The 25,374-nt window shown below is 41.9% G+C and overlaps 1 protein-coding gene across 1 annotated transcript in view; it reads left to right on the forward strand.

The window, feature by feature from the left end:
• The window catches only part of LOC139757917 (uncharacterized), a 401,228-nt gene that overhangs the window by 171,371 nt on the left and 204,483 nt on the right, over positions 1-25,374 (forward strand). Inside the window, exon 9 of the mRNA XM_071678863.1 lies at positions 9,809-9,832. Coding sequence (XP_071534964.1) covers positions 9,809-9,832 — 24 coding nt within the window. The remainder of the gene's footprint in view (positions 1-9,808; positions 9,833-25,374) is intronic.

The raw sequence follows: 25,374 nt of genomic DNA on the forward strand, positions 1-25,374 counted from the left end.
TTTATGCTTGAAGGTTGTTGGTTAGTTAGCAAGTGGTTTGGTTGGGAGGGGTGTTGTGCTGTTCCAAAGACTTTAGTGCCAAGCATGTTGAGGTTGCACTGCATTCAGAGGATTTTTATTTCATTGTGAAGGTGTATAGTGTTTGTAGTTTCTTGATAGTCTGTGATTTTTTTTTTTTTTTTTTTTTTTTTTTTGCCGCTGTCTCCCACGTTTGCGAGGTAGCGCAAGGAAACAGACGAAAGAAACGGCCCAACCCACCCCCACACACATGCCTTGATTCAATCCACTGACAGCACGTCAACCCCGATATACCACATCGCTCCAATTCACTCTATTCTTTGCCCTCCTTTCACCCTCCTGCATGTTCAGGCCCCGATCACACAAAATCTTTTTCACTCCATCTTTCCACCTCCAGTTTGGTCTCCCTCTTCTCGTTCCCTCCACCTCCGACACATATATCTTCTTGGTCAATCTTTCCTCACTCATTCTCTCCATGTGACCAAACCATTTCAAAACACCCTCTTCTGCTCTCTCAACCACGCTCTTTTTATTTCCACACATCTCTCTTACCCTCACGTTACTTACTCGATCAAACCACCTCACACCACACATTGTCCTCAAACATCTCATTTCCAGCACATCCATCCTCCTGCACACAACTCTATCCATAGTCCACGCCTCGCAACCATACAACATTGTTGGAACCACTATTCCTTCAAACATACCCATTTTTGCTTTCCGAGATAATGTTCTCAACTTCCACACATTCTTCAAGGCTCCCAGGATTTTCGCCCCCTCCCCCACCCTATGATCCACTTCCGCTTCCATGGTTCCATCTGCTGCCAGATCCACTCCCAGATATCTAAAACACTTCACTTCCTCCAGTTTTTCTCCATTCAAACTCACCTCCCAATTGAATTGACCCTCAACCCTACTGTACCTAATAACCTTGCTCTTATTCACATTTACTCTTAACTTTCTTCTTTCACACACTTTACCAAACTCAGTCACCAGCTTCTGCAGTTTCTCACATGAATCAGCCACCAGCGCTGTATCATCAGCGAACAACAACTGACTCACTTCCCAAGCTCTCTCATCCCCAACAGACTTCATACTTGCCCCTCTTTCCAAAACTCTTGCATTCACCTCCCTAACAACCCCATCCATAAACAAATTAAATAACCATGGAGACATCACACACCCCTGCCGCAAACCTACATTCACTGAGAACCAATCACTTTCCTCTCTTCCTACACGTACACATGCCTTACATCCTCGATAAAAACTTTTCTCTGCTTCTAACAACTTGCTTCCCACACCATATATTCTTAATACCTTCCACAGAGCATCTCTATCAACTCTATCATATGCCTTCTCCAGATCCATAGATGCTACATACAAATCCATTTGCTTTTCTAAGTATTTCTCACATACATTCTTCAAAGCAAACACCTGATCCACACATCCTCTACCACTTCTGAAACCACACTGCTCTTCCCCAATCTGATGCTCTGTACATGCCTTCACCCTCTCAATCAATACCCTCCCATATAATTTGCCAGGAATACTCAACAAACTTATACCTCTGTAATTTGAGCACTCACTCTTATCCCCTTTGCCTTTGTACAGTGGCACTATGCACGCATTCCGCCAATCCTCAGGCACCTCACCATGAGTCATACATACATTAAATAACCTTGTTTTGTGTACTATTTTTTGCAGTTTGCCACTTTGTTATATTTATTTGTTCTAGGTGCACAAATTTTTGTGGCTTGCAGCTTTGTTATATTTGGTTTTGAGTGGATGGAAGACCAGGCAGATGTGAGGTAGTTTAACTGGAGTGGATGAACTGTTTATAGAGTATGTTAAAGGATTCTTTATCCTGTCCAAATCTTTTTTTTTTTTTTTTTTTGCAGCTGTCTCCCGCGTTTGCGAGGTAGCGCAAGGAAACAGACGAAAGAAATGGCCCAACCCACCCCCATACACATGTATATACATACACGTCCACACACGCAAATATACATACCTACACAGCTTTCCATGGTTTACCCCAGACGCTTCACATGCCCTGATTCAATCCACTGACAGCACGTCAACCCCGGTATACCACATCGATCCAATTCACTCTATTCCTTTCCCTCCTTTCACCCTCCTGCATGCTCAGGCCCCGATCACACAAAATCTTTTTCACTCCATCTTTCCACCTCCAATTTGGTCTCCCACTTCTCCTCGCTCCCTCCACCTCCGACACATATATCCTCTTGGCCAATCTTTCCTCACTCATTCTCTCCATGTGCCCAAACCATTTCAAAACACCCTCTTCTGCTCTCTCAACCACGCTCTTTTTATTTCCACACATCTCTCTTACCCTTACGTTACTTACTCGATCAAACCACCTCACACCACACATTGTCCTCAAACATCTCATTTCCAGCACATCCATCCTCTTGCGCACAACTCTATCCATAGCCCAAATCTGTTTCCAGTTAATGCTCAGAGAGCATTTAATTTGTTCATTGCTTTTGTGTTGATGTTTGTGGTATGGGAAATGAATATCATGTGTGTTATATTTGTTGCCTAGAATAGTTGGTGTTTTGTTGAGTTGGAGTGAGTGCACAGTTAAGGTGATTGGAGGTTGCAAGTTGGATTTGTGTCTGGGTTTAAACAGATGGCTGAAAACTTTTGTGGAGATGCAAAAATCTTGCTGCAGGAGAACCATCCTTCCAATTGTGTAGTACAGTGCTGCATGTTTGTCACCTTAACTATGTTGTCAGGTGTTGTGATTGTGAGGTCACCTGCATAGGAAAGGACCTTCATTCTTATGTTCATTGGAGGTAATAGGAGGTTATGAAGAAAGAGAGTGAAGAGTGATGGAGAAAAACTGCTCTTTGGGTGATTTTGAGTGATTTTGGTTTGGCAGCTGACTATGAATTCAGCTAACCAATTTCTGTTATTGTTGTGGGGGGTGGTGTTAGATATCTTTTGTGTGAGGATGTTAGGAAACAGTGTCAGATGCTTTATTGATATCTTTTGCTACTAGAGTTATGTAGGAGAGGGGCTGTAGTTGGTTGAAGCCATGTGGGAAAGAGTGGGTTATTTCGCTTTACTCTGTTGTGGATTCAATTTTTCATAGAGTTTGGCTTTAGAAAACAGAAATTATATAGGATGATAGGAGGAGGGAGAATAGGGTGGCTTTGAGGGTTTCAGAGTTAGTATTGTGAGAGAAAGTTTGTTGGAGTTAGGGATTTTGGTTTTGTGCATGGAGTGGTTGAAGATATTTGTAAGCACTTGAATTACAATGAGGCCAATGTGTTATATGTGAAAGATTGATATGTTGTTGAGGCCTGTTGCAGGTGATTTCTTCTAGGTTTTAAGTACATTTTATCAGTAGAAGTTCTCAATGGTGAGCAAATGTGCATGTCTGGTTTATGTGTGTATTTTTCATGAGTGTCCAGTTTATTTGAGGTTGATTTGTGGCTGAGTTTTTAGAATTGCCTCTTTAGTATGGTTTTGCTTTCTCTGGGTGTGTTAGGTATGTACCTTCTTTAACATGCACCAAAGTTGGTTGCTCTGGGTTTTATGGTTCACTGTGTTCTGGAAGGAGTGCCAGTTTACACTGTGATTGCCTTTCAGTGATTAGGTTAGTGAAGGTGTTCTTTATATTTGTGAATTTGTTCTTTTATTTCTTCTGAAGTCATGGGGTTTTGCCTTTAGTTGGTTTCTTGTTTTGTGAGGTATAATTATAAGGTTTCTTTCTAGTATATGTTTTTTCTGGCTTGTTTTGTTATGTTGATCTTGTTTGAGATTGCAAGATTTGCAGGTGGAAGATCTACAAAACTGAAGTTTTGGAGTTTTGATTCTATGTAGTATGCGGATTGATGGACCAGATGGAGTGTTATTACAATGGGCAAGTGGCCATGGAATATCTCATGTAGCATGCTCCAAGCGGTCCTGTCATGCACTGCAGTTGTGCAAAAGGTGATGTCTGGTGAGGTTGGCTGTTGGAGGTGATGGGTTAGTTGGTTGTGCAGGTTGAGGATATTGAAATGATGTAGCTTGTTTATGGGTAATTCACCCCATAGATCTTGGTTGTGTATTGAGCCAAGTAGGATGGTGAGCATTGAAATCTTCACAGAAGTAGATATTGGGTTTATTGGCTGAGATCAGGACATTCAGTTGCCCATACCATCTCGGCTAGCAGAGATAAACTATGCACAAACAAAGAGATTGACTGACGAAAAGCAAACAATGATTACAGAATACAACAAATCGCCATATTTTATTAGGTGTTTAAATAATACTATTTTCTATTTCACCTAACCACAGCATCATGTTCCCAAATTAACCTTCAGTATTTGATCTTTGTTTTCCATGTACAGGTACACCACCGATTTTCTGGCACTCGTGGTTCCAAAGCATTGCCGGATTAACCATTTTGCTGGACCAACTGTGGTCACGTAATAATAATTCATCAACACACCTCTAATCCACTAATTATTCATGGACTGCTAGAAATTTAGATTAAACAAATATTAAATGTTTGAGCACCCAAAGATGGCAAGTCTGTCCGTAGATTGTTTGAATCCTGTGGGGTCTTCATCTTCTGTTGTTAGTGTTTTCCTAGGTGTGCATCGCTAGGATAATGCAATTTCATCTGCATTATACACCTGCTCAGGACTGAGGTGCTTGTCAGCTATGCGTTCCGCAGATTCGTCCACATACTCAGCAGCTCCTTTTTGATTTGCATTCTGCTTTTCTCCACACACTTTATTCATGGAAATTCTATGATGCTTCTTGAATCTTTGAAGCCATCCTTCACTATAGTCACACTCATGTTATAATTTAACTTGTTTATGGGACAACTTAGCCTGGTCCATTATCATACTACCTGACAAGTCCACTCCATCACTCCGACGCTGTCGAAACCATTCCATCATCTCTCGATTGTGCTCAGTACTTTTACCATTTTCATAGTTTGCTTCTTGGAATCGCTTTCTGCTTAGAATTTCAATATTTCATCCCTTTGCTTTTTTATATCATAAACAGTTGATGAACCAATACTGTAGATGTATCACAGCTTATGCACTGAAACACCACGGTTCATTTTTTCAACAGTTCTACTTTATCTTGGATTGATACGGACTGGTGTTTACGTTTGACACCATGAGTGACACTCTCATACATCTTAGAATCCTTAGCTAGGGTTAAATTTAAGCACAATGAGCTAAGAATCTCACAGAATTGTGGTATCACCACCAACAAGTGCAGTGTAAAGAATTTAAATAAGCACGCCCTATGCACAACGCCATCTGTGGCCGCCCAGTAAACTAGTCTTGTAGCCACAGTAATTTCAAGTTCCCTCACGTAATTTTGTCTGGATTAAAGGAGGTGCTGAACCATCAGTTGCTGGAAATTCGGTGGTGTACATGTACTACAATTAATGTGTGATGAGCAGTAGGTAGGTTACAAATACTGTATAGGCAACTTAAACTGCCTTCCATTCCACTTTACTTTTCCAGTCTCTCATACATTTGTCAAATTGCCCCTTATACTTTAATGGTTTATGTGGGAAACAAAATAATGGTGACAGTAAATGAGGTTGATATAGCTGATCATTACCCATTGACACTAAACTACATTACTGCACACATTGCACACACATCACCTCTAAAATGCCTTTCTAACACAATTAGATTACTGTTTTTTACTATTCCTATGCTGGTTTTAGCAGCATAGCATTATGGTAGTTAAACATAAAAATTAGATGGGAAACGAGAGAGGTGGGGGTGGTGGAGAGTGGGTCACTGCACTAAAGAGATACCTTTCAGGCACAATTACATTACTGCTTCACACTGTTACTATGCTGATTTTAGCAGTACAGTAATTGGAATATAGCAGTATGGTAATTAAACAAAAAAGAAAATCAATTTAAATGGGAAACCGGATAGATGAGGGTGGTAGAGAGTGGCTCAGTGCACTTCTCTCCTTCTGCCTAAACCCTCTCCTCCAGAGGATGCTACACATATACATATACACTGCCACTGTGTAGACTTTCTGGAACAATTAAGTTATTGCCTTGCACTGTTTTAGGTACATAGGAACTGTAGTATGGTAATAAGAAAACACTTGAAAATCAGAAATTTCTGTCAAGCTGCAAGCAAGGAGGAAGGAAGCCAGTGAGATTGATGGTGAAGTGACTTCATTATTTGTGGTTGGTTGACTCACTTTTAAGCTCGGGAGTGTTGGTCAGAAGTGTACTATTTGGTACCTTTAGATGATTACTTTGCTCACCTACTCTACTGCTTTTAGCAGCACGGATACTGTAGTATGGTAGTAATTAAACATTTGAAAATAGAATAAGATTTATAACAAATGATTTGAAGAATGCATTGTTTCATATGGGAATATGTTTTCATTGTTTTGCTGGAAACTAAATTTCAGTATACAGTGGCTTTTAGAGATGGATTGCTGGTTAAATAAGTATTTCTAAGTTATATTCCAGCAGTTTATTTGCTGATCAATTTGTGATGTTTACATTGTCAAGTTATATAAGCTTTTCAGCTTTATCATCTCAATAAGTTTGTAATTGACCAAACAAGGGTGTTAAGTGCTATTGATAGCAGAAGTATAAAGAAAAGCTGTAAGTTGATTTAGTTATAAAAGTGTTTTCAGTTTGGAAAGAATGAAAACCCTCTATTTCATTAGCATTAGGAGGTACTATATCTAGAGTGGGAACTACAATGTCATAAAAGGCGAAATAAAAGCAGTTAATTATTCAAGGACCTTGTAAGCAGTGAGAGTACCTGAAGGTGTTCAGGCTTTTCAGTAGTTAGTTATACTGACAGTGATAAGCGTAATGACTCTGGCAGTGAACAGACCTAGAGCCCAAGTTACCAACCATTTCTAAGATTTCTACTTTGAATTTTATTAAAGTGAAAGTTATAGATAGAGTTATGGCAAAAAATAGACAAAATGAGTGATGTTATGAGTAATTATTGGTTATATACAAAAGACAGAAAATGCACTACTATTCTATCTATATATTTGTCTGTCTCTTTGATGCCTATTTCCTCCTTAACTCCCTCAAATGGGTGGCCTCTGCTCCATGAGTAGTGAAAACAATGCCACTTCTTATCCTGTCGTGCTTCACTCTAAACAGGCCACTGGCAGAGGGCAACTCTGGTACAGTGTTTTTGGTGGTTCCTGCCTAATGTTCCCACTGACTACTACTACCTAATGCTCTTTCTTAATGTTCCTTCACACTACTAGAATTGCTCTGCTGGTATCATTAATGCATTGTTGATAGATGATAGTTATATGTTCACATTTTTCATTGATATTGTTAAAAATGGATCCAAAAGTGATGAACAGTTGATGAGCATTAAGAAAAGGTGTCAGAAAAATGCCATTGACTATATGCAGGTAATTTTGAGTGGATCAGAAACACTATGTGTGCCTAATAGCTGTTGAAGCAAACGATCAGGGCAAACAACATAATTTTTTATCATAATAGGGAGGTGATAACAAGTAGTGGTGATGTGAGAAGGAGATAGAGTGAGTATTTTGAAGGTTTGTTGAATGTGTTTGATGATAGAGTGGCAGATATAGGGTGTTTTGGTCGAGGTGGTGTGCAAAGTGCGAGGGTTAGGGAAAATGAGTTGGTAAACAGAGAAGAGGTTGTAAAAGCTTTGCGGAAGATGAAAGCCGGCAAGGCAGCAGGTTTGGATGGTATTGCAGTGGAATTTATTAAAAAAGGGGGTGACTGTATTGTTGACTGGTTGGTAAGGTTATTTAATGTATGTATGACTCATGGTGAGGTGCCTGAGGATTGGCGGAATGCGTGCATAGTGCCATTGTACAAAGGCAAAGGGGATAAGAGTGAGTGCTCAAATTACAGAGGTATAAGTTTGTTGAGTATTCCTGGCAAATTATATGGGAGGGTATTGATTGAGAGGGTGAAGGCATGTACAGAGCATCAGATTGGGGAAGAGCAGTGTGGTTTCAGAAGTGGTAGAGGATGTGTGGATCAGGTGTTTGCTTTGAAGAATGTATGTGAGAAATACTTAGAAAAGCAAATGGATTTGTATGTAGCATTTATGGATCTGATGAAGGCATATGATAGAGTTGATAGAGATGCTCTGTGGAAGGTATTAAGAATATATGGTGTGGGAGGCAAGTTGTTAGAAGCAGTGAAAAGTTTTTATCGAGGATGTAAGGCATGTGTACGTGTAGGAAGAGAGGAAAGTGATTGGTTCTCAGTGAATGTAGGTTTGCGGCAGGGGTGTGTGATGTCTCCATGGTTGTTTAATTTGTTTATGGATGGGGTTGTTAGGGAGGTGAATGCAAGAGTTTTGGAAAGAGGGGCAAGTATGAAGTCTGTTGGGGATGAGAGAGCTTGGGAAGTGAGTCAGTTGTTGTTCGCTGATGATACAGTGCTGGTGGCTGATTCATGTGAGAAACTGCAGAAGCTGGTGACTGAGTTTGGTAAAGTGTGTGAAAGAAGAAAGTTAAGAGTAAATGTGAATAAGAGCAAGGTTATTAGGTACAGTAGGGTTGAGGGTCAATTCAATTGGGAGGTGAGTTTGAATGGAGAAAAACTGGAGGAAGTGAAGTGTTTTAGATATCTGGGAGTGGATCTGGCAGCGGATGGAACCATGGAAGCGGAAGTGGATCATAGGGTGGGGGAGGGGGCGAAAATTCTGGGAGCCTTGAAGAATGTGTGGAAGTCGAGAACATTATCTCGGAAAGCAAAAATGGGTATGTTTGAAGGAATAGTGGTTCCAACAATGTTGTATGGTTGCGAGGCGTGGACTATGGATAGAGTTGTGCGCAGGAGGATGGATGTGCTGGAAATGAGATGTTTGAGGACAATGTGTGGTGTGAGGTGGTTTGATCGAGTAAGTAACGTAAGGGTAAGAGAGATGTGTGGAAATAAAAAGAGCTTGGTTGAGAGAGCAGAAGAGGGTGTTTTGAAATGGTTTGGTCACATGGAGAGAATGAGTGAGGAAAGATTGACCAAGAGGATATATGTGTCGGAGGTGGAGGGAACGAGGAGAAGAGGGAGACCAAATTGGAGGTGGAAAGATGGAGTGAAAAAGATTTTGTGTGATCGGGGCCTGAACATGCAGGAGGGTGAAAGGAGGGCAAAGAATAGAGTGAATTGGAGCGATGTGGTATACCGGGGTTGACGTGCTGTCAGTGGATTGAATCAAGGCATGTGTATGGAGGTGGGTTGGGCCATTTCTTTCGTCTGTTTCCTTGCGCTACCTCGCAAACGCGGGAGACAGCGACAAAGGAAAAAAAAAAAAATAGGAAAGTAAAAATGTGAATAAGAAGCAAGTGATAGATATCAAAAAGATATTGCTTACATTTAATGGAAACTGATTTATACAGCATGACAGTATTGCAAGGGGTAGCCTAGATGCCATGCATCAGTTACCTTTGACTTCCCCTTATGATATATCATAGCATCTTCAAAAGCATATGAAAAACGACTTTAGTTCTCATTTAATGAAGGTACTTTGAAAAGTTTAGTTGAATAATGAACATGAACTTAAGATTGATATATTGTTAATTTTTTTGTGCAAATTAGATGTTGTTAAGATTAATTTTGGAAAGTTGGGCGAGTTACTAAAGATCCTCTGATGGGTCTGTGATTGCTGAATATTATAAAGTACAAGAAAGCTATTCTGTTCTTATCCTTTATTTGTATATGCTAATTACAGTAAACATCAAACCTCTACCTTGCTCAACCTGTCATATTATGTTTACTTTTTCTTCAGTACTGAGCGTATTTTTCTCTTCTCAGCAGCTGACGAGGAACTTTTTGAAGGTATGTTAGCGTTCTTGTCCATCCTTGTGAAAGGAATGATTCCATTTTCCAAGACAAAGTCCAAAGGCAAGACTAGAGGCAACTTATATGCTGATTTGATTGACATTAACTAGACCTTCCGTGTTTGGAAAGTTATTGTACTTTTTCTAGATGATTTGAAGGGAGTCTTGAGCACAAAAAATGTTTTGGAAAGTCAGTTTTCAGATATGCAGTGCTGTAGTATACCACAACATTCATCTTCCATGTAGTAATTCTTCCCATTATATATAGCTTCAAGTGGTTGTCTATTGATATTTTTTGGAACTTGATATTATCTCTTATCAAGAAGGCCTGTCCTCTTTTCTCTTTACTGTTTCTTTTTGCTGTTGTGTAACCCTCTGGACAGATTAGTAAAGTTTGTTCTCTATTACAACTAGGTCAGGATACCCATCCTTTTATCTGTGTGCCATTTACTCCCAGCCATTACACATGAAAGAAAGTAAAACAGTAATTCTTGGTAGGTTCCCAAACATGGACACCCCTGGTGTTACTAAGTTGCATCCTGTCAGCTGGGTAGGCCTGTCAAAGCTGTGGTTCTTTACCCCATCCGAAGTTGGTACCTGTTTATCTGCCAACCAGAGAAAAGATGGACACCTGAGTGAGATGTGTGCTGTCTGTCATTACTAAATATTGAAATGAGGTCAGTTGATTAGTAGTTAGCAGTGCTAACCACAGCACCATTAAGGTGATGTAACCACTTTAGCACAATGTTAATATGAGGTTTTATTCACTTTACAGTGCTGGTCTGACTTACTTTGGTTAGGAGCCTAGTCACACTTTCTTTAGGTTAGGAGTGTCTCTCCCCATCTAAATTCCTGATTTTTTTTTTACCTCGACTGTATGTTTGTCCTTGTCAGCTTGATGGCATAAAGCTATAATGAGATTCATGATGTAGAGACCCTACCCTCCTTGTATTTTAACTTTCTAAAAGGGGAAACAGAAGAAGGAGTCATGCAGGGAGTGCTCATCCTCCTCGAAGGCTAAGATTAAGATGTCTAAATGTGTGTGGATGTAACCAAGATGAGAAAAAAGGAGAGATAGGTAGTATGTTTGAGGAAAGGAACCTGGATGTTTTGGCCCTGAGTGAAACGAAGCTCAAGGGTAAAGGGGAAGAGTGGTTTGGGAATGTCTTGGGAGTAAAGTCAGGGGTTAGTGAAAGGACGAGAGCAAGGGAAGGAGTAGCACTACTCCTGAAACAGGAGTGGTGGGAGTATGTGATAGCGTAAGAAAATAAACTCTAGATTGATATGGGTAAAACTGAAAGTGGATGGAGAGAGATGGGTGATTATTGGTGCATATGCATCTAGGCATGAGAAGAAAGATGATGAGAGGCAAGTGTTTTGGGAGCAGCTGAGTGTGTAAGTAGTTTTGATGCCCGAGACCGGGTTATAGTGATGGGTGATTTGAATGCAAAGGTGCGTAATGTGGCAGTAAAGGGAATAATTAGTGTACATGGGATGTTCATTGTTGTAAATGGAAATGGTGAAGAGCTTATAGATATATGTGCTGAAAAAGGACTGGTGATTGGGAATACCTGGTTTGAAAAGAGAGATATACGTAAGCAGGAGAGATGGCCAGAGAGCGTTATTGGATTATGTGTTACTTGATAGGCGCGCGAAAGAGAGACTTTTAGATGTTAATGTGCTGAGAGGTGCAACTGGAGGGATGTCTGATCATTATCTTGTTGAGGCAAAGGTGAAGATTTGTAGATGTTTTCAGAAAAGAAGAGAGAATGTTGGGGTGAAGAGAGAGGTGAGAGTAAGTAAGCTTGGGAAGAAGACTTGTGTGAGGAAGTACCAGGAGAGACTGAGTACAGAATGGAAAAAGGTGAGAACAAAGGACATAAGGGGAGTGGGGGAGGAATGGGATGTATTTAGGGAAGCAGTGATGGAGAGAATGAGTGAGGAAAGATTGACCAAGAGGATATATGTGTCGGAGGTGGAGGGAACGAGGAGAAGTGGGAGACCAAATTGGAGGTGGAAAGATGGAGTGAAAAAGATCTTGCGTGATCGGGGCCTGAACATGCAGGAGGGTGAAAGGCGGGCAAGGAATAGAGTGAATTGGATCGATGTGGTATACCGGGGTCGACGTGCTGTCAATGGATTGAATCAGGGCATGTGAAGCGTCTGGGGTAAACCATGGAAAGTTCTGTGGGGCCTGGATGTGGAAAGGGAGCTGTGGTTTCGGGCATTATTGCATGACAGCTAGAGACTGAGTGTGAACGAATGGGGCCTTTGTTGTCTTTTAGTAGCTCCACCTCACACACATGAGGGGGGAGGGGGATGTTATTCCATGTGTGGCGAGATGGCGATGGGAATGAATAAAGGCAGACAGTGTGAATTGTGTGCATGTGTATATATGTATGTGTCTGTGTGTGTATATATATGTGTACATTGAGATGTATGGGTATGTATATTTGCGTGTGTGGACATGTATGTATATACACGTGTATAGCAGTGGGTTGGGCCATTTCTTTCGTCTGTTTCCTTGCGCTACCTCGCAAATGTGGGAGACAGCGACAGAAAGGGTAGTAAGTGGTGGGATGAAGAAGTAAGATTATTAGTGAAAGAGAAGAGAGAGGCATTTGGACGATTTTTGCTGGGAAATAATGCAAATGACTGGGAAATGTTATCCCTGGGGATAGGGGAGAAAGAATACTTCCCACGTATTCCCTGCGTGTCATAGAAGGCGACTAAAAGGGGAGGGAGCGGGTGGCTGGAAATCCTCCCCTCTCTCTTTTTTTTTTTTTTTCCCAAAAAGAAGGAACAGAGAAGGGGGCCAGGTGAGGATATACCCTCTAAGGCCCAGTCCTCTGTTCTTAACGCTACCTCGCTAATGCGGGAAATGGCGAATAGTATGAAAGAAAGAAAAGACTGGGAAATGTACAAAAAAATGAGGCAGGAGGTCAAGAAAAAGGTGCAAGAAGTGAAAAAGAGGGCAAATGAGAGTTGGGGTGAAAGAGTATCATTAAGTTTCAGGGAGAATAAAAAGATGTTTTGGAAGGAGGTAAATAAAGTACGTAAGACAAGGGAACAAATGGGAACGTCAGTGAAGGGGGCTAATGGGGAGGTGATAACAAGTAGTGGTGATGTGAGAAGGAGATGGAGTGAGTATTTTGAAGGTTTGTTGATAAAGTGGCAGATATAGGGTGTTTTGGTCGAGGTGGTGTGCAATGTGAGAGGGTTAGGGAGAATGATTTGGTGAACAGAGAAGAGGTAGTAAAAGCTTTGCAGAAGATGAAAGCCAGCAAGGTAGCAGTTTTGGATGGTATTGCAGTGGAATTTATTAAAAAAGGGGTTGACTCTATTGTTGACTGGTTGGTAAGATTATTTAATGTATGTATGACTCATGATGAGGTGCCTGAGGATTGGTGGAATGCTTGCATAGTGCCATTGTACAAAGGGAAATGGGATAAAAGTGAGTGCTCAGATTACAGAGCTATATGTTTGTTGAGTATCCCTGGGAAATTATGTTGGAGCGTATTGATTGAGAGGATGAAGGCATGTACAGAGCATCAGATTGGGGAAGAGCAGTGTGGTTTCAGAAGTGGCAGAGGATGTGTGGATCAGGTGTTTGCTTTGAAGAATGTATGTGAGAAATACTTAGAAAAGCAAATGGATTTGTATGTAGCATTTATGGATCTGGAGAAGGCATATGATAAGAGTTGATAGAGATGCTCTGTGGAAGGTATTAAGAATATATGGTGTGGGAGGTAAGTTGCTAGAAGCAGTGAAAAGTTTTTATCGAGGATGTGAGGCATGTGTACGTGTACGAACAGAGGAAAATGATTGGTTCTCAGTGAATGTTGGTTTGCGGAAGGGATGTGTGATGTCTCCATGGTTGTTTAATTTGTTTATGGATGGGGTTGTTAGGGAGGTGAATGCAAGAGTTTTGGAAAGAGGGTCAAGTGTGAAGTCTGTTGTGGATGAGAGAGCTTGGGAGGTGAGTCAGTTGTTGTTCACTGATGATACAGCGCTGGTGGCAGATTCATGTGAGAAACTGCAGAAGCTGGTGACTGAGTTTGGGAAAGTGTGTGAAAGAAGAAAGTTAAGAGTAAATGTGAATAAGAGCAAGGTTATTAGGTACAGTAGGGTTGAGGGTCAAGTCAATTGGGAGGTAAGTTTGAATGGAGAAAAACTGGAGGAAGTGAAGTATTTTAGATATCTGGGAGTGGATTTGGCAACGGATGGAACCATGGAAGCGGAAGTGAATCATAGGGTGGGGGAGGGGGCGAAAATTCTGGAAGCCTTGAAGAACGTGTGGAAGTCGAGAACATTATCTCGGAAAGTGAAAATAGGTATGTTTGAAGGAATAGTGGTTCCAACAATGTTGTATGTTTGCGAGACGTGGGGTATGGATAGAGTTGAGCGCAGGAGGGTGGATGTACTGGAAATGAGATGTGTGAGGACAATATGTGGTGTGAGGTGGTTTGATCGAGTAAGTAATGTAAGGGTAAGAGAGATGTGTGGTAATAAAAAGAGTGTGGCTGAGAGAGCAGAAGAGGGTATTTTGAAATGGTTTGGTCACATGGAGATAATGAGTGAGGAAAGATTGACCAAGAGGATATATGTGTCAAAGATAGAGGGAACTAGGAGAAATGGGAGACCAAATTGGAGGTGGAAAGATGGAGTGAAAAAGATTTTGAGTTATCGGGGCCTGAACATGCAGGAGGGTGAAAGGCATGCAAGGAATAGAGTGAATTGGAACGATGTGGTATACTGGGGTCAACGTGCTGTTAATGGATTGAACCAGGGCATGTGAAGCGTCTGTTTCCTTGCGCTACCTCACTAACGCAGGAGACAGCGACAAAGCAAAATAGATGGAGTACAGAATGGAAAAAATGTGAGAACAAAGGAGGTAAGGGGAGTGGGGGAGGAATGGGTTGTATTAAGGGAAGCAGTGATGGCTTGCGCAAAAGATGCTTGTGGCATGAGAAGCGTGGGAAGTGGGCAGATTAGAAAGGGTAGTGAGTGGTGGGATGAAGAAGTAAGATTATTAGTGAAAGAGAAAAGAGAGGCATTTGGATGATTTTTGCAGGGAAATAATGCAAATGAGTGGGAGATGTATAAAAGAAAGAGGCAGGAGGTCAAGAGAAAGGTGCAAAGGTGAAAAAGAGGGCAAATGAGAGATGGGGGGAGAGACTATCTTTAAATTTTAGGGAGAATAAAAAGATGTTTTGGAAGGAGGTAAATAAAGTGCATAAGACAAGGGAACAAATAGGAACTTCAGTGAAGGGGGCTAATGGCGAGGTGATAACAAGTAGTGGTGATGTGAGAAGGAGGTGGAGTGAGTATTTTGAAGGTTTGTTGAATGTTTGATGATAGAGTGGTAGATATAGGGTGTTTTGGTCAAGATGGTGTGCAAAGTGAGAGGGTTAGGGAAAATGATTTGGTAAATAGAGAAGAGGCAGTAAAAGCTTTGTGGAAGATGAAAGCTGGCAAGGCAGCGGGTTTGGAAGATATGGCAGTGGAATTTATTAGATAAGAGGGTGACTGTATTGTTGACTGGTTGGTAAGGTTATTTAATGTATACATGATTCATGGTGAGGTGCCTGAGGATTGGCGGAATGCTTGCATAGTGCCATTGTACAAAGGCAAAGGGGATAAGAGTGAGTGCTCAAATTACAGAGGTATAAGTTTGTTGAGTATTCCTGGTAAATTATATGGGAGGGTATTGATTGAGAGGGTGAAGGCATGTACAGAGCATCAGATTGGGGAAGAGCAGTGTGGTTTCAGAAATGGTAGAGGATGTGTGGATCAGGTGTTTGCCTTGAAGAATGTATGTAAGAAATAGTTAGAAAAGTATATGGATTTGTATGTAGCATTTATGGATCTGGAGAAGGCATATGATTGAGTTGATAGAGATGCTCTGTGGAAGGTATTAAGAATATATGGTGTGGGAGGCAAGTTGTTAGAAGCAGTGAAAAGTTTTTATCGAGGATGTAAGGCATGTGTACGTGTAGGAAGAGAGGAAAGTGATTGGTTCTCAGTGAATGTAGGTTTACAGCAGGGGTGTGTGATGTCTCCATGGTTGTTTAATTTGTTTATGGATGGGGTTGTTAGGGAGGTGAATGCAAGAGTTTTGGAAAGAGGGGCAAGTATGCAATCTGTTGTGGATGAGAGACCTTGGGAAGTGAGTCAGTTGTTGTTCACTGATGATACAGTGCTGGTGGCTGATTCATGTGAGAAACTGCAGAAGCTGGTGACTGAGTTTGGTAAAGTGTTTAAAAGAAGAAAGTTGAGAGTAAATGTGAATAAGAACAAGATTATTAGGTACAGTAGGGTTGAGGGTCAAGTCAATTGGGAGGTAAGTTTGAATGTAGAAAAACTGGAAGAAGTGAAGTGTTTTAGATATATGGGAGTGGATTTTGCAGCGGATTGAACCATGGAAGCGGAAGTAAATCATAGGGTGGGGGACTGGGCAAAAATTCTGGGAGCCTTGAAGAATGTGTGTAAGTCGAGAACATTATCTCGGAAAGCAAAAATGGGTATGTTTGAAGGAATAGTGGTTCCAACAATGTTGTATGGGTGCGAGGCGTGGGCTATGGATAGAGTTGTGCACAGGAGGGTGGATGTGCTGGAAACGAGATGTTTGAGGACAATATGTGGTATGAGGTGGTTTGATCAAGTAAGTAATGTAAGGGTAATAGAGATGTGTGGTAATAAAAAGAGTGTGGTTGAGAGAGCACAAGAGGGTGTTTTGAAATGGTTTGGTCACATGGAGAGAATGAGTGAGGAAAGATTGACCAAGAGGATATATGTGTCAGAGGTGGAGGGAACGAGGAGAAGTGGGAGACCATATTGGAGGTGGAAAGATGGAGTGAAAAAGATTTTGAGTGATCAGGGCCTGAACATGCAGGATGGTGAAAGGCATGCAAGGAATAGAGTGAATTGGAACGATGTGGTATACCGGGGTTGACGTGCTGTCAATGGATTGAACCAGGGCATGTGAAGCATCTGGAGTAAACCTTGGAAAGTTCTGTGGGGCCTGGATGTGGAAAGGGAGCTGTGGTTTTGGTGCATTATTACATGACAGCTAGAGACTGAGTGTGAACGAATGGGGCCTTTGGTGTCTTTTCCTAGCGCTACCTCGCACACATGAGAGGGGAGGGTGTTGTTATTCCATGTATGGCGACGTGGCGATGGGAATGAATAAAGGCAGACAGTATATATCATGTATATATGTATATGTCTGTGTGTGTATATATATGTATACATTGAGATTTATAGGTATGTATATTTGCGTGTGTGGACGTGTATGTAGGTACATGTGTATGTGGGTGGGTTGGGCCATTCTTTTGTCAGTTTCCTTGCGCTACCTCACTAACGCGGGAGACAGCGGCAAAGCAAAATAAATGGAGTACAGAATGGAAAAAAAGGTGAGAACAAAGGAGGTAAGGGGAGTGGGGGAGGAATGGGATGTATTTAGGGAAGCAGTGATGGCTTGTGCAAAAGATGGTTGTGGCATGAGAAGCGTGGGAAGTGGGCAGATTAGAAAGGGTAGTGAGTGGTGGGATGAAGAAGTAAGATTATTAGTGAAAGAGAAAAGAGAGGCATTTGGACGATTTTTGCAGGGAAATAATGCAAATGAGTGGGAGGTGTATAAAAGAAAGAGGCAGGAGGTCAAGAGGAAGGTGCAAAGGTGAAAAAGAGGACAAATGAGAGATGGAGGAGAGACTATCTTTAGATTTTAGGGAGAATAAAAAGATGTTTTGGAAGGAGGTAAATAAAGTGCATAAGACAAGGGAACAAATGGGAACTTCAGTGAGGGGGGCTAATGAGGAGGTGATAACTAGTAGTGGTGATGTGAGAAGGAGATGGTGTGAGTATTTTGAAGGTTTGTTGAATGTGTTTGATGATAGAGTGGTAGATATAGGGTGTTTTGGGCAAGGTTGTGTGCAAAGTGAGAGGGTTAGGGAAAATGATTTGGTTAATAGAGAAGAGGCAGTAAAAGCTTTGCAGAAGATGAAAGCTGGCAAGGCAGCGGGTTTGGAAGGTATTGCAGTGGAATTTATTAGAAAAGGAGGTGACTGTATTGTTGACTGGTTGGTAAGGTTATTTAAAGTATATATGATTCATGGTGAGGTGCCTGAGGATTGGCGGAATGCTTGCATAGTGCCATTGTACAAAGGCAAAGGGGATAAGAGTGAGTGCTCAAATTACAGAGGTATAAGTTTGTTGAGTATCCCTGGTAAATTATATGGGAGGGTATTGATGGAGAGGGTGAAGGCATGTACAGAGCATCAGATTGGGGAAGAGCAGTGTGGTTTCAGAAGTGGTAGAGGCTGTGTGGATCAGGTGTTTGCCCTGAAGAATGTATATGAAAAATAGTTAGAAAAGTATATGGATTTGTATGTAGCATTTATGGATCTGGAGAAGGCATATGATAGAGCTGATAGAGATGCTCTGTGGAAGGTATTAAGAATATATTGTGTGAGAGGCAAGTTGTTAGAAGCAGTGAAAAGTTGTTATGGAGGATGTAAGGCATGTGTACGTGTAGGAAGAGAGGAAAGTGATTGGTTCTCATTGAATGTAGGTTTGCGGCAGGGGTGTGTGATATCTCCGTGGTTGTTTAATTTGTTCATGGATGGGGTTGTTAGGTAGGTGAATGCAAGAGTTTTGGAAAGAGGGGCAAGTATGCAGTCTGTTGTGGATGAGAGAGCTTGAGAAGTGAGTCACTTGTTTGCTGATGATACAGTGCTGGTGGCTGATTCGTGTGAGAAACTGCAGGAGCTGTTGACTGAGTTTGGTAGTGTGTGAAAGAAGAAAGCTGAAAGTATATGTGAATAAGAGGAAGGTTATTAGGTACAGTAGGGTTGAGGGACATGTCAATTGGGAGGTAAGTCTGAATGGAGAAAAACTGGAGGAAGTGAAGTGTTTTAGATATCTGGGAGTGGATTAGGCAGCGGATGGAACTATGGAAACAGAAGTGAATCATATGGTAGGGGAGGGGGCAAAAGTTCTGGGAGTGTTGAAGAATGTGTGGAAATCTAGAACATTATCTCGGAAAGCAAAAATGGGTATGTTTGAAGGAATTGTGGTTCCAACAATATTATATGGTTGTGAAGCATGGGCTATAGATAGAGATATTTGGAGGAGGGTGGATGTGCTGGAATTGATATGTTTGAGGACAATATGTGATGTGAGGTGGTTTGATCGAGTAAGTAATAATAGGGTAAGAGAGATGTGTGGTAATAAAAAGAGTGTGGTTGAGAGAGGAGAAGAGGGTGTTTTGAAATTGTTTGGTCACATGGAGAGAATGAGTGAGGAAAGATTGACCAAGAGGATATATGTGTCAGAGGTGGAGGGAACGAGAAGTGGAAGACCAAATTGGAGGTGGAAAGATGGAGTGAAAAAGATTTTGAGTGATCAGGGCCTGAACATGCAGGAGGGTGAAAGGGGTGCAAGGAATAGAGTGAATTAGAACAATGTGGTATACTGGGGTCAACGTGCTGTCAATGGATTGAACCAGGGCTGTGAAGCGTTTGGGGTAAACCATGGAAAGCTCTGTGGGGCCTGGATGTGGAAAGGGAGCTGTGGTTTTGGTGCATTATTACATGACAGCTAGAGACTGAGTGTGAACGAATGGGGCCTTTGTTGTCTTTTCCTAGTGCTACCTCGCACACATGAGAGGGGAGGGTGTTGTTATTCCATGTATGGCGACGTGGCGATGGGAATGAATAAAGGCAGACAGTATATATCATGTATATATGTATATGTCTGTGTGTGTATATATATGTATACATTGAGATTTATAGGTATGTATATTTGCGTGTGTGGACGTGTATGTAGGTACATGTGTATGTGGGTGGGTTGGGCCATTCTTTTGTCAGTTTCCTTGCGCTACCTCACTAACGCGGGAGACAGCGGCAAAGCAAAATAAATGGAGTACAGAATGGAAAAAAAGGTGAGAACAAAGGAGGTAAGGGGAGTGGGGGAGGAATGGGATGTATTTAGGGAAGCAGTGATGGCTTGTGCAAAAGATGGTTGTGGCATGAGAAGCGTGGGAAGTGGGCAGATTAGAAAGGGTAGTGAGTGGTGGGATGAAGAAGTAAGATTATTAGTGAAAGAGAAAAGAGAGGCATTTGGACGATTTTTGCAGGGAAATAATGCAAATGAGTGGGAGGTGTATAAAAGAAAGAGGCAGGAGGTCAAGAGGAAGGTGCAAAGGTGAAAAAGAGGACAAATGAGAGATGGAGGAGAGACTATCTTTAGATTTTAGGGAGAATAAAAAGATGTTTTGGAAGGAGGTAAATAAAGTGCATAAGACAAGGGAACAAATGGGAACTTCAGTGAGGGGGGCTAATGAGGAGGTGATAACTAGTAGTGGTGATGTGAGAAGGAGATGGTGTGAGTATTTTGAAGGTTTGTTGAATGTGTTTGATGATAGAGTGGTAGATATAGGGTGTTTTGGGCAAGGTTGTGTGCAAAGTGAGAGGGTTAGGGAAAATGATTTGGTTAATAGAGAAGAGGCAGTAAAAGCTTTGCAGAAGATGAAAGCTGGCAAGGCAGCGGGTTTGGAAGGTATTGCAGTGGAATTTATTAGAAAAGGAGGTGACTGTATTGTTGACTGGTTGGTAAGGTTATTTAAAGTATATATGATTCATGGTGAGGTGCCTGAGGATTGGCGGAATGCTTGCATAGTGCCATTGTACAAAGGCAAAGGGGATAAGAGTGAGTGCTCAAATTACAGAGGTATAAGTTTGTTGAGTATCCCTGGTAAATTATATGGGAGGGTATTGATGGAGAGGGTGAAGGCATGTACAGAGCATCAGATTGGGGAAGAGCAGTGTGGTTTCAGAAGTGGTAGAGGCTGTGTGGATCAGGTGTTTGCCCTGAAGAATGTATATGAAAAATAGTTAGAAAAGTATATGGATTTGTATGTAGCATTTATGGATCTGGAGAAGGCATATGATAGAGCTGATAGAGATGCTCTGTGGAAGGTATTAAGAATATATTGTGTGAGAGGCAAGTTGTTAGAAGCAGTGAAAAGTTGTTATGGAGGATGTAAGGCATGTGTACGTGTAGGAAGAGAGGAAAGTGATTGGTTCTCATTGAATGTAGGTTTGCGGCAGGGGTGTGTGATATCTCCGTGGTTGTTTAATTTGTTCATGGATGGGGTTGTTAGGTAGGTGAATGCAAGAGTTTTGGAAAGAGGGGCAAGTATGCAGTCTGTTGTGGATGAGAGAGCTTGAGAAGTGAGTCACTTGTTTGCTGATGATACAGTGCTGGTGGCTGATTCGTGTGAGAAACTGCAGGAGCTGTTGACTGAGTTTGGTAGTGTGTGAAAGAAGAAAGCTGAAAGTATATGTGAATAAGAGGAAGGTTATTAGGTACAGTAGGGTTGAGGGACATGTCAATTGGGAGGTAAGTCTGAATGGAGAAAAACTGGAGGAAGTGAAGTGTTTTAGATATCTGGGAGTGGATTAGGCAGCGGATGGAACTATGGAAACAGAAGTGAATCATATGGTAGGGGAGGGGGCAAAAGTTCTGGGAGTGTTGAAGAATGTGTGGAAATCTAGAACATTATCTCGGAAAGCAAAAATGGGTATGTTTGAAGGAATTGTGGTTCCAACAATATTATATGGTTGTGAAGCATGGGCTATAGATAGAGATATTTGGAGGAGGGTGGATGTGCTGGAATTGATATGTTTGAGGACAATATGTGATGTGAGGTGGTTTGATCGAGTAAGTAATAATAGGGTAAGAGAGATGTGTGGTAATAAAAAGAGTGTGGTTGAGAGAGGAGAAGAGGGTGTTTTGAAATTGTTTGGTCACATGGAGAGAATGAGTGAGGAAAGATTGACCAAGAGGATATATGTGTCAGAGGTGGAGGGAACGAGAAGTGGAAGACCAAATTGGAGGTGGAAAGATGGAGTGAAAAAGATTTTGAGTGATCAGGGCCTGAACATGCAGGAGGGTGAAAGGGGTGCAAGGAATAGAGTGAATTAGAACAATGTGGTATACTGGGGTCAACGTGCTGTCAATGGATTGAACCAGGGCTGTGAAGCGTTTGGGGTAAACCATGGAAAGCTCTGTGGGGCCTGGATGTGGAAAGGGAGCTGTGGTTTTGGTGCATTATTACATGAGAGCTAGAGACTGAGTGTGAACAAATGGGGCCTTTGTTGTCTTTTCCTAGTGCTACCTCGCGCACATGAGGTGGGAGGGGGTTGTTATTTCATGTGTGGCGGGGTGGCGATGGGAATGAATAAGGGCAGACAGTATGAATTATGTACATGTGTATATATGTATATGTCTGTGTGGATATATATATGTATACTTTGTGATGTATAGGTATGTATATTTGCCTGTGTGGTCGTGCATGCATATACATGTGTATGTGGGTGGGTTGGGCCATTCTTTCATCTGTTTCCTTGCGCTACCTCACTAACGTGGGAGACAGCGACAAAGCAAAATAAATATATATATATATATATATATTTCTTTCTTTCAAACTATTTGCCATTTCCCGCGTTAGCGAGGTAGCTTTAAGAACAGAGGACTGTGCCTTTGAGAGAATATCCTCACCTGGCCCCCTTCTCTGTTCCTTCTTTTGGAATATTAAAAAAAAAACGAGAGGGGAGGATTTCCAGCCCCACGCTCCCTCCCCTTTTAGTCGCCTTCTACGACACGCAGGGAATATGTGGGAAGTATTCTTTCTCCCCTGTCCTCAGGGATGTAAGGCATGTGTACGTGTAGGAAGAGAGGAAAGTGATTGGTTCTCAGTGAATGTAGGTTTGCGGCAGGGGTGTGTGATGTCTCCATGGTTGTTTAATTTGTTTATGGATGGGGTTGTTAGGGAGGTGAATGCAAGAGTTTTGGAAAGAGGGGCAAGTATGAAGTCTGTTGTGGATGAGAGAGCTTGGGAAGTGAGTCAGTTGTTGTTCACTGATGATACAGCGCTGGTGGCTGATTCATGTGAGAAACTGCAGAAGCTGGTGACTGAGTTTGGTAAAGTGTGTGAAAGAAGAAAGTTAAGAGTAAATGTGAATAAGAGCAAGCTTATTAGGTACAGTAGGGTTGAAGGTCAAGTCAATTGGGAGGTAAGTTTGAATAGAGAAAAACTGGAGGAAGTAAAGTGTTTTAGATATCTGGGAGTGGATCTGGCAGCGGATGGAACCATGGAAGCGGAAGTGGATCATAGGGTGGGGGAGGGGGCGAAAATCCTGGGATCCTTGAAGAATGTGTGGAAGTCGAGAACATTATCTCGAAAAGCAAAAATGGGTATGTTTGAAGGAATAGTGGTTCCAACAATGTTGTATGGTTGCGAGGCGTGGGCTATGGATAGAGTTGTGCGCAGGAGGATGGATGTGCTGGAAATGAGATGTTTGAGGACAATATGTGGTGTGAGGTGGTTTGATCGAGTAAGTAACGTAAGGGTAAGAGAGATGTGTGGAAATAAAATGAGCGTGGTTGAGAGAGCAGAAGAGGGTGTTTTTCAAATGGTTTGGGCACATGGAGAGAATGAATGAGGAAAGATTGACCAAGAGGATATATGTGTCGGAGGTGGAGGGAACGAGGAGAAGTGGGAGACCAAATTGGAGGTGGAAAGATGGAGTGAAAAAGATTTTGTGTGATCGGGGCCTGAACATGCAGGAGGGTGAAAGGAGGGCAAGGAATAGAGTGAATTGGATCGATGTGGTATACCGGGGTTGACGTGCTGTCAGTGGATTGAATCAGGGCATGTGAAGCGTCTGGGGTAAACCACGGAAAGCTGTGTAGGTATGTATATTTGCGTGTGTGGACATATGTATATACATGTGTATGGGGGTGGTTTGGGCCATTTCTTTCGTCTGTTTCCTTGCGCTACCTCGCAAACGCGGGAGACAGCAAAAAAAAAGAAATATATATATATATATATATATATATATAAGTGAAGTGTTTTAGATATCTGGGAGTGGATCTGTCAGCGGATGGAACCATGGAAGCGGAAGTGGATCATAGGGTGGGGGAGGGGGCGAAAATTTTGGGAGCCTTGAAAAATGTGTGGAAGTCGAGAACATTATCTCGGAAAGCAAAAATGGGTATGTTTGAGGGAATAGTGGTTCCAACAATGCTGTATGGTTGCGAGGCGTGGGCTATGGATAGAGATGTGCGCAGGAGGATGGATGTGCTGGAAATGAGATGTTTGAGGACAATGTGTGGTGTGAGGTGGTTTGATCGAGTAAGTAACGTAAGGGTAAGAGAGATGTGTGGAAATAAAAAGAGCGTGGTTGAGAGAGCAGAAGAGGGTGTTTTGAAATGGTTTGGGCACATGGAGAGAATGAGTGAGGAGAGATTGACCAAGAGGATATATGTGTCGGAGGTGGAGGGAACGAGGAGAAGAGGGAGACCAAATTGGAGGTGGAAAGATGGAGTGAAAAAGATTTTGTGTGATCGGGGCCTGAACATGCAGGAGGGTGAAAGGAGGGCAAGAAATAGAGTGAATTGGAGTCATGTGGTATACAGGGGTTGACGTGCTGTCAGTGGATTGAAGCAAGGCATGTGAAGCGTCTGGGGTAAACCATGGAAAGCTGTGTAGGTATGTATATTTGCGTGTGTGGACGTGTGTATGTACATGTGTATGGGGGGGGGGGGTTGGGCCATTTCTTTCGTCTGTTTCCTTGCGCTACCTCGCAAACGCGGGAGACAGCGACAAAGTATAAAAAAAAAAAAAAAAAAAAAAAAAAAAAATATATATATATATATATATATATATATATATATATATATATATATATATATATATAAAATTTTCCAAAAGAAGGAACAGAGAAGTGGGTCAGGTGAGGATGTTCCCTCTAAGGCCCAGTTCTCTGTTCTTAACGCTACCTCGCTAACGTGGGAAATGGCAAATAGTATGAAAAAAAAATATATATATATATATATATTTATTATTATCATTATTATTATTATTTTGCTTTGTCACTGTCTCCCGCATTTGCGAGGTAGCGCAAGGAAACGGACAAAAGAAATGGCCCAACCCACCCCCATACACATATATATACATACATGTCCCCACACGCAAATATACATACCTATACATCTCAATGTACACATATATATACACACACAGACATATACATATATACACATGCACACAATTCACACTGTCTGCCTTTATTCATTCCCATCGCCACCTCGCCACACATGAAATAACATCCCCCTCCCCCCTCATGTGTGCGAGGTAGCGCTAGGAAAAGACAACAAAGGCCCCATTTGTTCACACTCAGTCTCTAGCTGTCATGCAATAATGCCCGAAACCACAGCTCCCTTTCCACATCCAGGCCCCATACAACTTTCCATGGTTTACCCCAGACGCTTCACATGCCCTGATTCAATCCATTGACAGCACGTCGACCATGGTATACCACATCGATCCAATTCACTCTATTCCTTGCCTGGCTTTCACCCTCCTGCATGTTCAGGCCCCGATCACTCAAAATCTTTTTGACTCAATCTTTCCACCTTCAATTTGGTCTCCCACTTCTCCTCGTTCCCTCCACCTCCGACACATATATCCTC

Source organism: Panulirus ornatus, chromosome 28 (assembly GCF_036320965.1).
Source record: "Panulirus ornatus isolate Po-2019 chromosome 28, ASM3632096v1, whole genome shotgun sequence".
Classification (NCBI taxonomy): domain Eukaryota; kingdom Metazoa; phylum Arthropoda; class Malacostraca; order Decapoda; family Palinuridae; genus Panulirus; species Panulirus ornatus.